Genomic DNA, 17547 nt, shown 5'->3' on the forward strand with positions numbered 1-17547 from the left:
CTGTCATTGCAGAACTATCAGACTTTACTGCCGTTTATATTATCTTTTATGTTAGGTCTACCGGTCTCTATGGTGATTACATCACCTCTCTTCCGTATGGCCAAAAACGCCTTGCAGCATTGGCCACCGCAGAGTCTTCCTATTGCCCAATCAGAGGGCACGCCTTGGCAGGGTGACGTGTGACGTAAGTGAGCCCCGTCTGCTTTATTTTGCTTTGGTCTACTGCGGACGCCATTGAAGGAGGAGAGGGGGGGATAGAGGGGGGTTAGAGAAGGGGATTGAGGGTTCACTGAAGGTTTTGGGGGCACAGAGAGAGCGGAGTGTGTCACGGGGTGGGGATAAGGTTAGAGATAGATACAAAGAGAAAACCGATAACTAGGGGAGGGACCAACAGGGAGAAGAGGCACTTGGGGGAGTGGAAAGGACAGTGTATATACATTGGGGGTCTACCTGTGAGGGGTTAAAAAACTGGGGCTAATAGGAGACACTGTGGAGGCTGGGGGTAGGGGTGAGGGCGGGGGGTGGGAGGAATACAAGGAGGAAAACAGCAACGAGAGACAAGCAGAAGGGCCAAGCTGGGGGGGACCGCTGGTACAGCCAGGAGCCGGAGGGGCTGCAGTGGGGGGAGAGCAGGGAGCGCTCGGAGCTCCCGTACACAGGACAAGAGATGTGAAGAGGCTGACAGCAACGCTATCAAGGGCAGCAGGTAAGCGGTGTCTTGGGAAATACGTAGTATTTATGGAGTGCTGTGAGAGTGGGTGGTAGAGGATCACCCAGTGCAAAGCATGCGTGGAAGGAGCGGGCAAGTCCTGGTCAGGAGGGGATGGGGCAGATTCCCTGGAGGCTCTTGAAGAGAGTTTTTTGGGGCTATAATGACTTTGTGGGGTGAGTGAGGGTGATCGTATTGTGTAAAGGTGGGGTTATATTAGGTAAACATCACCACGAAGGGAATCATAGTGCCACAATGTTTGCTCTCTAGTAGTTTTTGCTGCAGCATTTTGGACTTATTTGGATATTGAAGAAAATATTGTTTTCTGCCCACCCCAAGTAGATAGTATGTAGCTTGAATGCTTTAGACGTGTATGAAGGGCCTAATGATGTCTGAATCTTGTTTGACCCAAAGGCAATTGCGAGGAATGATGCTTCATCACGTGTGGGTGTTTAGGAGAGTGTTAGATGGGCGATTTGATAGATGGTCGATTGGTTGAGTGTTGTAGCTGCCGTCCAGATTGTAATTCGATTGACAATTAATGGACCGCATTTCTTTGAGTTATAAAGAGAAGTGTGCCTTGCTAGTGCAAATAGTTTTTAAGAGTTTCAGCTTTCCAACTCCCAAAGCACCGGTTTATAGGTCTGTTCTAACTCATGATCAGGTGTCTGCCGACCATGGCAGTAAAATAGGAGTGTTGTCCGAGTATGAACTTGGCTCAGGTTTTGGGGTTAGACCATGTCTTTGAAACTTTGAGGTATGAACGCTTTTATTTGTTGATCTTTAAAAAAAAAAACTCGACTGCAGCAGCTTGATTTGTTAGAGTGCATGGAATATATATACATTTATTTCTGAGAAAAATCCGGTGATATAGTGCATCGGGTAGTATGTTTATCTCAGAATCATTATAGCTGCTAAAATCTATACAGTTGTAGAGATGCATGATACAATCTGTTATTTAGTTAATTAAGCTCCTAGAGCTATGCAACCGTAGTCAAGGTTGGCATATACTTCTTTCTGCTATAGCAGTGACTTGTTTTTTATTTTTTTAAAGATTTTATAAATAAGATCCCACTGTGACCGTATCATGCTACGGTAAAAATATTTATATTTCCTTTTTTTACCATTTATTCTGGTTTATTTTTTTTTATGTACTGAGTGTTGGTAGCATATTCAGTTATTTGTATCTATTAATGCTTAATAAAATGCATCTATTTTTATCTTTGTGACCATGCCAAAGAATCAGTAAATGCCAAGGGTTTTTGATAGAAGGGCGTGATAAAAATATCAGTATGTTACTGTATGCCATTGGTACTTGTAAACCTTCTCCTTGAGGGCGGCACTGATGCCAGCAGGGTAGGGTGGAGTTAAGGTGGGCATAGAGGAAGCGAAGCATGTATATGGTGTGGACAGGAAGTAATGTAATTAATTTGAAGGTTGCATTCCATACAGCCTCTAAGTAAAGCCCCACGTCTCTTAAAGAGTCATGGATTTCATCGTACTCTGTTGGGCTGTAGCATATTCTCTATTCCTCTATTGCACCCTGAGGTAAGCCTTCTGTGCTTGATATTGCTACCATGGGCGAGTCAAGTGTACAAATGAAGTAACTTGATTATTGAATTGGAATGAAACTGAATCGTAGGCCTCACAATCTGCTTATCTGTGCCTTTACTTTCTTATCTGTGAACTGTAGGAGTACTTGGAAATAGGCTCAGTTAAGGTACCAAGTAACATAAAAAACAAGCACTGGCGTTGCCAATAGGTCTCGCAGTAGGAAAGTTGGAGCTATTACAATTGCAAATAGCAATGCCTTTTATTTTTGTTTTCATTTTAAAAACATAAAGGGCTTTGTCATTTACAAAACCAATAGCTCCAACTTTCCTACTGCGAGACCTATTGTGCACTGCACAGTGTGGGTTAAAGTGGCACTGCGTGGGTGTGAGTGGCGTTGCGTGTGTGAGTGGCGTTGCGTGTGTGAGTGGCGTTGCGTGTGTGAGTGGCGTTGCGTGTGTGAGTGGCGTTGCGTGTGTGAGTGGCGTTGCGTGTGTGAGTGGCGTTGCGTGTGTGAGTGGCATTGCATGGGTGAGTGTGGCGTTGTGTGTGAGAGTGGGCTTGCGTGGGTAAAAGTGGCACTGCGTGGGTGTGAGTGGCGTTGCGTGGGTGAGTGGCGTTGCGTGGGTGAGTGGCGTTGCGTGTGTGAGTGGCGTTGCGTGTGTGAGTGGCGTTGCGTGTGTGAGTGGCGTTGCGTGTGTGAGTGGCGTTGCGTGTGTGAGTGGCGTTGCGTGGGTGGCGTTGCGTGTGTGAGTGGCGTTGCGTGTGTGAGTGGCGTTGCGTGTGTGGGTGGCGTTGCGTGGGTGAGTTGCGTGTGTGAGTTGCGTGGGTGAGTTGCGTGTGTGAGTTGCGTGTGTGAGTGGCGTTGCGTGGATGAGTGGCGTTGCGTGGATGAGTGGCGTTGCGTGGATGAGTGGCGTTGCGTGGATGAGTGGCGTTGCGTGGATGAGTGGCGTTGCGTGGATGAGTGGCGTTGCGTGGATGAGTGGCGTTGCGTGGATGCGTTGCGTGGGTGAGTGGCGTTGCGTGGGTGAGTGGCGTTGCTTTGAGTGACTGGCGTTGCGTGGGTGAGTGGCGTTGCGTGTGTGAGTGGCGTTGCGTGGGTGGCATTGCGTGTGTGAGTGGCGTTGCGTGTGTGAGTGGCGTTGCGTGTGTGAGTGGCGTTGCGTGGGTGAGTTGCGTGGGTGAGTTGCGTGTGTGAGTTGCGTGTGTGAGTTGCGTGTGTGAGTTGCGTGTGTGAGTTGCGTGTGTGAGTTGCGTGTGTGGATGAGTGGCGTTGCGTGGATGAGTGGCGTTGCGTGGATGAGTGGCGTTGCGTGGATGAGTGGCGTTGCGTGGATGAGTGGCGTTGCGTGGATGAGTGGCGTTGCGTGGATGAGTGGCGTTGCGTGGATGAGTGGCGTGGGTGAGTGGCGTTGCGTGGGTGAGTGGCGTTGCGTGGGTGAGTGGCGTTGCTTTGAGTGACTGGCGTTGCGTGGGTGTGTGGCGTTGCGTGGGTGAGTGGCGTTGCGTGGGTGAGTGGGCTTGCGTGTGTGAGTGGCGTTGCATGTGTGAGTGGCGTTGCATGTGTGAGTGGCGTTGCTAGTAAGCTTGTTGACATTTCCTTTTTCTCATTTTTGCCTGATGAGTCTGACCTCAGAGTTTAATGTCCCAGGACAAGAAGAAAAGATTGTTGCCTTCTCTCAAGAATCCCTTGATCAAAGCCGACCTGCAGAAGGATTGCCAAACGGGCTGTACAAACGCTTTCAAATGTGTTTTCCAACTGTTCCTCGGTGCTCTCGGTTTGTAAGTCAGCTGTGTTTACTGGCAACGAACACAAGGAAAACAAGTAGCAGTACTCGAGGAACTGCTGAGACCCACATCCCGTCGCCACAAACAATGTGTGATCCTCCCACCTCCAAAATGATCACACGAGTTCAAGTATTGGAAAAAGGCTCTGCAAGTAAAAATAAATGCACGCACGGAGACAAAGTGAAAAAAAAATGAGTTCGAGTATTGGAAAAAGGCTCTGCAAGTAAAAATAAATGCACGCACGGAGACAAAGTGAAATAAAGAATGGCAGCCGAAGCAAATACAAACAAGCAGCAATTGCCAACGGCCTGCCTGCGAGGCTCAAAGTGTTAGAAGGCAGGTCTTGGGCAGAGGCAGAGTACTGACTTAGGAATGACTGTGAGGCGCATTGGTGTGAAGCACATCAAAGGGCTTCTCCTCCCCTAATTAGGTGAGGAGAAGCCGTTTCGGGAAACTGAAAGTACGGCCGGCCTGCGGCCGGCCATGAATAATTAGGGGAGGAGAAGCCCTTTGATGTGCTGGGCTGGCCCTGAATGCGCGTGCATGTTTAATCACGTGGTTCACGTGAACTGCATGAAAACCGCGGGGCTGAAAGCCCTTTGGTTTGACGATGTTTTCGCCACTTGAATTCTCGCTCCGCTCGATGCGCTTGCGCACATCGATAGGTCGCGAGACCTAAAAATCTTTGACAAAGATCCCTCCAACAAGGTGTGCAATTCACTGAGATGGACAGACACCCATACTGAAACCTTCAACGATTGACCTAGGAAAATGGACAAGTTTTAGCCTTGTAAGTAAGAGACTTGACATTAAATACGGACTTTTTTACTTTACCAAAATATTGTGGTTGTCAACACTGTATTTAACCCCTCCCGCGGTCGCGCTTTGCTGATGACGGAGCGGTTCCGTCACGGCCCGCTCGGAACTCCTGCGCGATGCGGATTCGGCGCCTGCGCTGAACGTTCTATTGGGCGGGGTCGTGACGGAACCGCTCCGTCATGAGCACAGCGCAACCACGGCTGGTGACGGAGCGGTCCGTCACCAGCATACGCCCGCCGCTCTTCCGCCCCGCCCCCTTAGTGAAGGGGTTAAAGTCTGAGCAGGGTCCACAGCACAGTGAAATTTCTTTTGGTGAGAGTAGCCCCCAAGTCTCACCGTCAGAACCACTCGCACCACATTTCTTGTGTAAGGAGCAAACTGTAGAAACGGAAAATGTGTTTTTATCAAGCTCAGCTGCTCCTAATGACAAGTTGTTCGTTCTTAGGTAATCACTTTCACATCCTATTTTTTTTCACCTTTTTTTTAGCACAGATAGGAACAATTTTAATCCAACCAAACACTGGTATTATGTATGTGGGTAGAAAGCCAGAATGTAGCCCGATAATTATTTAATTTTATCCAGGGTGGAGAGAACACCCAGTATCAGTCCACTCACTAAAACCTGGTACAGTGAGAACGTTTCAGTCTTAAAACAAGTCCTTTACTGTTGGTTGATAGTCAAATCATATCCTTCCTATGCCTTTGACCACTTAATAGGCGTTATATGATAAAAGTGGGCGAGCAAAGTGCCTGGCTGAGCTGCTCAAGATTCTCTTGGACCCTCGAGCCCAAAGCAAGCTGAGCCCTCATGTAGCTTCTGTCTGCCACCCATGCGCTTGCTTCATGCTCCAAGAAGTAAAGACTAAGCATTAACTTGTGATGTAAACCGAGAGAGGGAAGGACACACCCATCTAATGGCTGAATAGCACAATGTGAAATGAGAGAACCTGGGATCAGTCCTGGCTTCCCCACTTGACCAAGTTGTGCGAACCTGGTGAATTTTATTTCACCTTGCCTACTTTTACGTCATTCTCACATACAAGAGCACCTTGAGATACAGGAGTTCAGGATTTGTGCTGTAACATACTTTTCTTATACGTCATTTTTTAAAATAAACTATAGTGTTGGCCACTCGGGTGCACATAACAAGTGGCTTGCCTCTTGCTTCACCATTAGCATTGTTGTGTGGGTGGGGTGGAGTCATGAAGGTTCCTATTTGAAAACTATCACTTTTAATAAATGCTTCTCAATGTGTTGATATCTGTTGTTCTATGGTGAAATGCTTCTGCATGTAAATTAAATACATGGTTTAAATTTTGAAGACACTCCTATTTTTAGGTCGAGTCTGGCAGCGCATGCGCTGCTCTGCGAGGCATGCTATAGTGAGTTAGGGATTTTAATCTCCGCCCACTCTCAGCACATATATTCCATTTGCTTGTGTCATTGTCCTTCGAAAATGCTGGCTTCTGATTCCTTAATAGGCTTTTAGTCCCTCCTTAATACCGCCTTGTCTTCATTTGTAACTTCCCATGAGGGCTGGCCGTTTTACTTTGGTTGTTACACGGTACGTCTTATTTAGCCTGTAAGCACTAATTTCTTTAATGATTTGCTCCTTTGGCAGGAGGGTCTCATGCGCAGTTGTGACCACCGTCTTGTTTAACTCGTAGCAAACTGGGAGCTCTTCAGGGGCCATGAGAGACAGAAGGAGGCAACTCAGCGATGCCTTTAGGGAGGTCGAAGGTGCGGGATGTAGATTCTGCTCGATCTGCCGTGTTTATTTTCTGAACAAACATCTATGTTAAACATGAATATGCTTGAAAAAATGTCTGGATTGCAAGTCACAAGCACGCTGCATACTTGTCCTTGTTTTGTTGCTGATGTTACATGCAAGCAACTTTGTATTAAACCAATTCTGCAGCTTCGAGGCTAAGTTTGTTGTTTAACAGCTGTGAATTTTCTAATGTTTGTCTCCAGTTTGACGGGCATCCAGTATCGCACTGCTTTAACACACAATATGTTTGCTAAAAACATGCAATTTGTAAGATGCATGATGGCATGATGGAACATTTGTACTCGCCCTGGTGAGTTAAAATACCAGTGTGAAGTATTTGTCATGTGACACTTTTTAGAGAAGCACACATCTACCTTTTCAATGAAAGGCTAAGGGGAGAATGGGTTTTAATGGGTTTGCTTCCAATTTTAACTAGCATTTGCAAAGCAATGGGTCTTGCATTTGTGAAAGTTAGAGCTATTGTCGTTGTAAATTATATTGGTTTTTTAACTTTTTGTTTGTACTTGAGTGGATCTATGTTTGTGGTGGAAATATGTGGTTTGAAATGGAATTTTTCAGTTGCGGAGTTGTGTGTTGTGTGGTGTATTTGTGTAGTAGAATTATGTGGCATGATGAATAGACAGTGTGTGTGGTAGCTGTATAGAATAGATGGGAAGATTGAGAGCGATTTGTAGTTTGTGCATGAAGTTGTGAATGTACTCCATACTGAGTAGCCGAAACAGTATATGAGAAGGAAAGAAAGAAGGGTAGAGAAGGTTTTGGAGGCATAATGAGGCTGCGCTTGTGTACGCGGAAAACAACGGAAGAGGAGAGTGCATGTTCAAGGTTTGAGTTTTTTTCAAGGTTATGTCCAAGAAACTGCAGAAAGATCTGAAGTGAACAGATATGAGAAATTATGGATTGATGTAGGAGAGAGCAAGACAGTGAGATGAGAGAGTACAAGACAAAGTGTAACAGGAGACCTATTTGCTTTTCAGTTGGGCGGGTTGGCTAATAGAGTAGTGAACACACGTACATGTATGCATACTGACACATTAGATATTTTTTATTTTCGAATATAACATGGTGGGCAGCTATGAGGGATCAAGTTTCTGGAATTTGAGCGCATACACAAACACTCAGGCGCCCCAAGGATATGGTGACAACTGGAGACAGCTCGCGCACAACTGGCGGGGCTTGACTTGGACAAAGCTGAATGCACTGCCATACGGCTGAGACAATCCTTTTATGTAGGGAGAGACAGGTGTGGCCGTTAAGCTAATATGTTGAGGGCACAGCAACACTCAAACGGGGTTGCACTTCCTACAGGCTCCAGACAGCACTGCGATAATAGCAGATGGCCCCCATGTCATCCACCTTTCGTGACTTTTATAGATCGCTCTACACCGGACAATCCCAGGACCCGTTGGGACCGAAATTGTACCTTCAGGGGCACACACCTCGATTAACGCCCGACCAGGCAGATACTCTAGACTAACCCATCCATATAGAGTAAGTAATTTCAGCCATTTCTCACCAACAACCCTTGAAATCTGCTGGACCAAATGGCTTTACTGCTCATTTTTTATTTATTTATTTATTTATTTATTTATTTATTTACTTACTTACTAAACCTTTTTGCCCCATCCTCCCTCCAGTATTGGTCCGTGTCTTCAACTCGATAGCTGGACCAGACTCAGTTCCCTCTTCGATGTTAGACACTGCCATCGTGGTTGTCTCCAAACCTGTGAAGGAAAAACAACTCTGCAGTTCTTACAGACCAATGTCCCTTCTTAATGTGGATATCAGGCGTGGTTTGTATCTCCATAGGCAATGCGGAGACAAACATCTTATCTGCCAAGCGAAGCGGTGGGGTTCCATATAAATATCCACAAATCACAGGCCCTTCATTTCTCTGCATTCGTAGCAGCAATTGTTACTTGCAGGCCAATGTCCAATTGTGTGTGCGCCAACCTTAATGCCATACCAAGGGGTCCGATTGACAACTTCATGTCATAACAACTGCAACCCTTAATTACAAGTCACTGCATCGGCAACTCAAGGAAGACTTAGGTCGGTGGGTAAATTATGGACATTCCTGACTGGGTCGATGGCAGACCCAAAGATGGCTGCCCTTTGCAAGATTTTGGTTCTATTTAAAAACCTTCAGGTGACTCCTCCCGCGGGCATGATGACATTCATGCAAAGGGAAATTGGCCATTTTGTCTGGGGTGCGGGATGTTCTTGAATGCGAAGAGATCGAAGCTTAGACCTGAGGGAGGGTGCTTTATGCCTCCCAAATCTCCTACAATACTATAAGGCATCACAACTTTGGTATTTGGTGGAGTAGAACATTGGCTCTTCTTAGATCGTGCAGTAGCGGTTCCATCTTTGCAAAGTGTCCCCTTTCTGAAGAAGTCACATCCACCTCAGAGTCTTTCCTGCTCCCCTGTTACGAGTGCTACTATGGAAGTATGGACCGAGTGGGACTCTGCATGGGCTTATCCTCTTTCTCTGCCCCATTAACACAGATTGTGGGAAATGCTGACTTTATAGCAGGCATGGAGCCTGCGGCGTTCATCCTGTGATGCTGTGCTACATGACACATGTTTGATGGGGATTGCCTGATTATTACATCTAATGCCCCCCTTTGATAGGCCCTAGGCAGTCCCATGAGCAGGGTGCAGTGTGTTTAAAAGGTAGGATATGTACTTTAGTATTTTACATGTACTGCTAGTGAAAAACAGTTAAATTAGTTTTTCACTACCGCAATGCATATTTTTCGCAAAGGTTAGCAGTGGAGCAGGCTTGTAATATCTTACAAGTATATCTTCCAATTGGGTGGCACTTTTAGAGTATTTTCTTACTTTAACCATTCTGTGCCTCTGCCTGTCTCTGAATACATGTCTGGGTCAGGGTGACAGTTGAGCTCTTGTGCATTCACTCTAGACAATCACACACCGGGAGCTGAGGTGTGCCCTGCATATCCTGATGGCCATCACCAGGCTGATGGGTCTTCCTGAGCTAGAGTGATGGTAGGAGTTGACACTGATGCCTAAATAGGGCTATGCCTTTTCCTGACACAAAGAAGTCCACCCCCTGTAGTGTGTCTGGAGCCACGGCACTGAAGGGCAAGGTCTTGTGCTCGACAAAGATTTTTCTGTGAAGTTTGCCTACTTCAAAGGCTGTAATGGGCATAGTTACTGGACTTCTGACAACCTGTACTCCGACTACTTCTGGATTGAGGACATTCTGCCAGGAAAAAGAGCTGTGTTGTTGTCAGAGGAGACTACCACTTTTCTGTTTACTTTGCTGGCTTGCTGCTTCTGTCCTGGGAGTGAAAGGACTAGACTTGCTTTGTATGTCCTGCTTTCCAAGTTTCTCCAAGGGTTTGGGTTGAGCCTGCCTCCTGTTGGAAGTGTCAGGGCCATCAAAGACTTCATCTGCCAGCACCAGGGCTCCTCTGCTGAGTTCTGCTCTGCCAAGTGGTGCCCAGTCCAGTACTGAGCACTTGGAAGTGAGTTCTGGTACTAAAGAAGAAAACCATGCATCAACTCCAAGTGTGGGGGGTTTCAGTATTTTGTTTGGGAAGCTTAATTAACCACCACGCCTACAAAGTGAAGTAATTACTATAAGAAGTCTCCATGCTGTGTTTTGGACAGTTGTACAATACCGAAGAGGCATATTGTGGCCCAAATCTAAAACCCTGGTGGTGTTGGTATCCACCGAAGTGTGGTGATAATATCCATTAATACCATTGCTAGTTTATTTCTTGAATATTGGGGTTAGACTTGTAGCTGGAAGGAAACGCAGAAACTCCTTTTCCTAGATGCTGAATTCACTAATATTGCTCCCAATTCACCTTCAAGTTCATGTGCCTAACACACAAACACATTAATAGAAAGACCCTCAAAAGCATATTCTGAACAGTTCAGAACTACTCTCCTGGCTGCTCATTTAACTAAGTCCTACTCTATGTCCCCCTGAACATGTTGTAGCTAAAATTGTGACTGATGATTGGCTGTCTAAGCTCTTGGCTCTATTTGCTCCACATTTGCCCTGTTGCTCAGAAACCAGCCACCTCGCTGTCTTATTTACCATGTGCGCTTCTCCAGCTTGGCAGTGATGCCAATTTGCAGAGCTGCACTACGATTTATTTGCTGTTGCTTAGAATTGACCCGCTTGCTATTGTGGTTAGGGGTTGTAAAAGAGATCTTTTCTTTCTGTTAATCTGCCCAATCATCCAGTGATTTCAAGGAAATTAACCAATGTCTTTGGATATTACACGAATGTTCATTATTTCTTACCCTGTCTATCTGTTGGGCCTTATTAATAAAGAAGGTTGGTGAGAAACTTAACGTATTTATTAAATTGGTTTTCATTTGGGCAAAATAATTACTTTTTTTTTATTGGACCTTTAATTGTGATTAGGATTGAGAGCCTCATTAGATTGAATTGAGGCCTGGTAGTGTGAAGGATTTCAGGATGTGGATTAGGGCAATTTCCTGTCTGACCCATTGCTTTCTCATGTGAGAATCCTTCTTTGTGTGTGGGGACGCCTGAAGCAGACACCCAATGTAGAGACACTTACATTGTATTTAAAAATGCTGCACCTTTATAGACTTGTTGAACCATTCAGCATCTGTCTGGCTGGTTTGGATCAGATATCTTTTTGTGTGATAGAGATTGGGTGGAATGGAGGCCAATATTCCAGAGACTGGATGAGTTTTAAACCATGATGGAAGTTGTTCGTAAGGATGCCCATGGTACCTGCTTATTACACCATTTTTTTCTTCATTTTTTGGGGTGAGGTTAATACTGATTATCCATATGTGATTACCAACAAAAACATCTGTATCCTTTGGACGTTAAAGGAAAATTAACATTAAATTCAATTACTTGATTATTGAAAGTTCAGTAGTTTTATGTTATTATATTGCAGCAATAGTATACAAAAATTAACGGTGGATGGTCCAAATGTGAAGTTTGAATGAAGAAGGTAATTGTTAAATTGGACTGAAAATCACCTGCTATTCTTGTTCCTTTGTAGTATTTTTAAAAAAATGTTTTTAATTGAAATGTTATCTGCCCCTATGACGACTGAATTGAGGTCAATTAGTTTAGTAGTGAATACATCTGAGCCTGGTTGTCAGTGAAGCAGGATCTGAAGAGGGCTTCCATGGGCGGATATAAATTCAGGTGGGTCTCAGTTTGAGTGCTACTAGTGCCTTGCTGGGAAAGCTCTGCATTCCTTAAATGCGGGGTTGTCAGAAGAGCATAATTTACCAAATGGGTATCAATTTGTCAGATTGTTCTGCCGATATATGTAGCAACTCTGATCAGCTCTTTATTTATTTTTATTTCTATCTAAAGATCATGTACCCCAGGGGTCCTTAGTTCTAAGAAACGGCAAGATATTAATGGAAGCAATACAGTTACAACAAACTACAGCCCATCAAAATTACAGGTTGACGAAAAAGCTTGTGGGGAGTGGAATAAGGTGTGGGTTAGTGGCAGATTATTCCATAGTTGTCTGTCTGAAACAGCCCCCTAAACGCAGGTGTTTTAAGTTCGTTACTTATTTTTTTTAAGTGCTACTGTTCTTTTCACTAACATCGGTCTCTTCTACCTTCAGCTTCCTGTCTGCCAATTTTCCCACCTCGAGGGGTTCACGATGACAGAGAGTGGACCCAAATGGGCCTGTGAGTATTGTACGTTTGAAAATTGGCCGTCTGCAATCAAGTGTACCATGTGTCGAGCACAGAAGCCCAGCCCAGCCATCATTACTGAGGAGCCCTTCAAAGGGGGCTGCAGCGATATTGGCAGGGATTGGGATGCTGGCAGCATCGAAGGTGGTGGTGGGAGTCCACTCATATGCCCAGACTCCAGTGCAAGGCCTCGTGTGAAGGCCTATGGGGTTGATAGCAGCACTAAGTGGTCCTGCCACATGTGCACTTATCTGAACTGGCCACGGGCTATCAGATGTACACAGTGTCTGTGCCAGCGGCGCACCCGCAGCCCCACTGAGTCGCCCCAGTCATCAGGCTCTGGTTCCAGGCACGCGCCCTTTGCAGTTGACCCTTGTGTGGAATACAATGATAGGAATAAGCTGAACACAAGACCCCAGCGCTGGACGTGCTCTGCTTGTACATATGAGAACTGGGTAAAGGCCAAGACGTGTGTGGTATGCGACCATCCGAGGCCCAACAACATTGAAGCCATCGAACTGGCTGAGAGTGAAGAGGCATCCTCTATTATTAATGAGCAAGACCGTGCCCGTTGGAGGGGAAGCTGTAGTGGGGGCAATGGCCAGAGGCGTTCTCCTCCCACATCCAAGCGTGAGGCTGAAATGAAAATGGATTTCCAGAGGATTGAACTGGCGGGGGCTGTTTGCGGTAAAGAGGAGCTCCAGGTGGACTTCAAAAAACTGAAACAGATAAAGAACCGAATGAGGAAGACTGACTGGCTCTTTCTGAATGCTTGTATGGGTAAGTGCTCTTGGCTCATTCCAGGGTGGAAAGCGTAGATATTGCCTATTTGTAATATAGCTTGAGCACCAGTGGTTGGTGAGACTTTAAAAAACCGGAATGTATTAGTCAAATGAGTACTTGTACTGTAAATTTTATCAATGCAACCACTTAATGTAAAGTCCTTATATCACTCCTTCACTGTTGCACAGACCCTATTCTATGTGATGGCGCAGATTGCAGTGTTTCGTACTCCATTCCTTTGACACATTTTATAGAGTTCTATGGGTTTCTTGACTACACAAGGAAGTCATGTGTTCTTCACCACGTGGTTGGTGAGACTTTAAAAAACCGGAATGTATTAGTCAAATGAGTACTTGTACTGTAAATTTTATCAATGCAACCACTTAATGTAAAGTCCTTATATCACTCCTTCACTGTTGCACAGACCCTATTCTATGTGATGGCGCAGATTGCAGTGTTTCGTACTCCATTCCTTTGACACATTTTATAGAGTTCTATGGGTTTCTTGACTACATAAGGAAGTCATGTGTTCTTCACCACCAATAAATGTGTTAAGTAAAAAACGCAATTATCTTGCCATGTCAGAGTGGATGGCTTTTGTAGCAAGAAGAGGCTGGCACCGAAATAGTAAAACATACATGCTGCTTTGGGTCTTTTGAGCCCCTCAAACTCCTACTAAAGCCATATTGTAAAAAAGATGCACATTATTTCATTTGTGACCTATTCATCGTGGTTTTAGGTGTTCAGTGTATGGGTATAGAAGGGCTGGATTCATGTCAGACTTTCGAATTCGTGACATAAAATATACTTTTATTTAGTGAATCCAGATGAAACTCAGTCACTCAGGTTTTATCCTGAAAATGTGCCATTGGCCTCATGGCCTTGTGTTGGATATTCCCTATCTGTATAATTCTTTTTATCTTTTAGTGCCGGGTGTTTTGTTCCCCTTGGAGAGGAAGTGCATAACTTTTTTTTATCTTTCTCATTGCCCCTAAAAAACAATGCAAGCCTCCAAATCAGAGCTGATGCTCACCCGGTTAAATAATGTTCGAGTTAATACTATAGCTTCATATAGTGGTATTAGTTGGCGATGTCCTACAAGTCGACCTGCTTAAATAAACCTATTGGCTAGTTTTTTTAAATGGTCTTCATCCTAAACTATTGACTGATTCCTATGGAGTTCTAGAAGACGCTCTGAAAGTGTCTGCCAGGAAGCCTAGCTGTTCCTGCTTTTACCAGTATGACGATTAGGGCGTCAGTGAATGATACTGCCGGCGCTTCCCTCTTTTATCTGCTTTTAGAAATAATTGTGCATGACCAAGTGTTTATTCGGTGCCTCCCTGTAGACTAGCCGAGAGAGACCTCGCTTTAAGTGTTCCAAGTGTTGCGTCACGTGGAATCTGATTTTGAGCCTGGTCAGCCGGTCTCGTATTATGATACTTTTGTGTGTGTGTGTGTGTGCGCGCGCCCGTGTGTGTGTCAAGTCAGACATTTGAGAGCAGGAAGGGTGACTCTTGAAAAGCACACGTCTAATGCTGCTGCTTTTGTGGCGGATAGTCTCATTCCTTGATTGCTTTTCTATGTGCTGTTTCACTAAAGGTTAGTTAGCACTTCTGCTTATGGCAGACCTGCCTGGGAACAAACGCCGCGCGCCCCTTAAGTGCTCTGTCCTGATGTTGATTCCTGAGGGTTCAATGAGTATCCTTCGTATTTTATGCTGTATGGTAGGCAGGGCTTGTAAATGATCTCTGTAGCGCTAATCTGCTTGGTTTAGTAATGTGTGACAGAGGCGACAGACAGGGATTCATGCGTGTGCCTACAGTGCTACTCCTCGTAATCTGAGCGCAGTATGCCCTCGAGTTTGAGGTCGAGGTCGACTGTACCAGTGTGCGCTTGTTTTTGTACGGCCCGTGCATGTTTTCCTCCTCTTACTATAGACCTTACCGCCTCTACACCCTCCCTAATGAAGAACACAACCATCCGAGAGAATGTGCCCAAGACCCCACGCATCCCATGTGTTTGCAGCCCCATGGTCGCATTTACAAGTGCAAGACGAGCTGTTTACGTTGAACGAAAGCAGTCCTTCCTGTCCTTTCCATTCTCTCCAAACACTGGGCAGTTCTATTAATAGAGCCGTGAATCATTGCCGAGTCAGCAGTATGCCGCAAGCATCTGCAGGTCACCGCTGTGTGTATTTGTGAGGCATGTTCACGCTTATGATGATGTGTAGGTCGGCACTGTGTGCAGATGTTTTGTAATGTTCTTCTGAAGTTTGCGAAATACTGTTCTATAATTCAGCACTTTTTGCAGGTGAGCTATAATCATCCGAGAGTTAGCAGTGTCAGGTGTGTGTTTGCGCGCACATACCATAGTAGTTTATACGTCTGCGGTGGTGATGTGCTAAAACGGTTAATTGGTCATCTGTGCCCTCTGGGTCGGTCGGGGGGCGGGGCTTTTCAGCTTGTGTATGCAGGAATGTTTGTAAGCTTTACATTAGATTGGCTTTTCGGATAGAGCCCTGGTATGGCCCCAGATCTGCTCTCTCACCCGCTTAGATGAGGGTTCCGCAGGTCTTCATATTCTGCCTACTTGTGTTCAATCTATATCTTGCATATTGCCTTTAACTGTGATCTGAACCTGCATCCATTTCTGACTTCAGAATAAATAAAACCAATGCAATACATTCATTGAAAGTGACATGCCTAGTCGAATAACATCTACATGAACATGTTGCAGTAGCCCTCCTGATTTCTTCAGTATTTTATATAGGATACCAGCTAACAGTCCAGTCCTGGCGTGGTGTGTGCTCATATCGTTGCGGACCAGTTCAATGAGCTGCCTTCAGTCTCTACATTCATTTGCTAGCATTCGTCATGCACATATGATGGGCACACAGGTTGAGTGATTCATTTACATGAATTTTAAACGTACTTTGCATCACTTATTCACACTGCATGTGCTGTATAATATTCATGAGGTATGCACATTAATATTGCATTACTGTGAACTTTGATGCACACATACATAGTTCTACGTTGAGAAACATTCCATCACAGGCTAGTAGACTGCTGCTTTTAATCCAGCGTGTATGCTTCTAATTCTGTAACAATCAAGTTATCATTCTTCACACTTACTTTATCCAGTCTTAACTTCTTCCACTTTGTTTATTTGCACCTCTGAAAGGACTTCTGTTGTGTTCCAAATACCATGAGAATCCAACTTCTGAGAAATCTCTCCACAAATAGATGAGCATTTTTCAAATAATAGTGGAACAATCTTGATTCCATCTATTTTCACTGCATGTTCAGTCATGCCACTTATTTTTTTTCCTGTAGGAACACCTTAATGGATAGGTACTCCAACCTTAACTATTTTATTGTCAATGTATGGATTTATAATTGTTTTCTGATTCTGAAAACGCATACAGTTTGTGGGATGTATAAAAGGGAATGTGCCTTTTTAAAGATCACACTTTCATATTCCCTCTACCACATCTCCTTCTGCCTTTTCCAGAGACGACTCAAATGGGAGATCCAAGGAAATACCTTGACAGGAAAACAAGCCGGTAAACCTGCTCGACACAGATATCCAATTTCAAGCAGGTCTTCACAACTTTCTGAAGATTGTGTTTGCAATAGGAGTACCACATTGGCCCGATTCAGACTGTTCAAGAGCATACTTGCCATCCCAACCAGTTTCACGTGGAGTAACCTGGGCTTTGGTTACTGCTCCCAGTGCACCCTCTCCAGGGTGTCTGGCATATCTAGCTCTATTGCTTGATGCCTGGATCTCCTGTGGCTCTGGTAGCTCCTATTTTAGCACACCCTGTGCTACCTCTTAGGCCTCCTAGAGCATCTCTGGTCATTCTTGTTTAGTGTCCTCCGGAATCGCCTCCACCTAGAGGAAGATTTTGCGCTCCTAGAAAGTTCTAGGAGTTTTGATCTTGGGTCCAGCTCTCCTCTGTGTTCAAGCTCTGCACATTGTTCAAGATCTCTGCAGTGTTTATAGACATCATTTCATCCTTCAACTACCTCCGTTTGCCAATACGCGTACAGTTTGCTTTCGATTTCCCCCAACGAGAGTCTCACTGATTTATAATATGTTTAATTAGCTGTTGCTCAGGGCAATCACAAACCTTAATATATATCTATTCCAACAACCAAATGTAAAAGGCTGTCAATCAATGAAATTCTTTATTTCGGTTCACATAAAACCATAAAAGATGCATCATAAATTTACACATACAATTTGTTTAAATACAAGTTTTTAAATTGCATTTTCACCCTACCTTTTGTTATGCAGGTCACTAACTTTGCTCTTTAGTTCCAGAGGTGAGCTGCTGGCTGGGGGCTGATTGTTATCGCGGGTTCCCAGCGGCAGCGGGCGCCATCTTTGCTGGGGCTTCATTCAGCATA

General features: G+C 44.9%; 1 protein-coding gene across 1 annotated transcript in view; it reads left to right on the top strand.

Moving 5' to 3' along the window:
• The first annotated feature begins 373 nt into the window (after positions 1 to 373).
• ZRANB1 (zinc finger RANBP2-type containing 1) overlaps positions 374 to 17547 on the top strand; it is a 250026-nt gene continuing 232852 nt past the window's right edge. The window contains exons 1-2 of the mRNA XM_086923006.1: positions 374 to 706; positions 12277 to 13129. Of these exons, the coding sequence (XP_086779132.1) occupies positions 12316 to 13129 (814 nt within the window). The 5' untranslated portion in view covers positions 374 to 706; positions 12277 to 12315. The remainder of the gene's footprint in view (positions 707 to 12276; positions 13130 to 17547) is intronic.

This window comes from Lissotriton vulgaris, chromosome 5, assembly GCF_964263255.1.
Source record: "Lissotriton vulgaris chromosome 5, aLisVul1.2, whole genome shotgun sequence".
Classification (NCBI taxonomy): Eukaryota; Metazoa; Chordata; class Amphibia; order Caudata; family Salamandridae; genus Lissotriton; species Lissotriton vulgaris.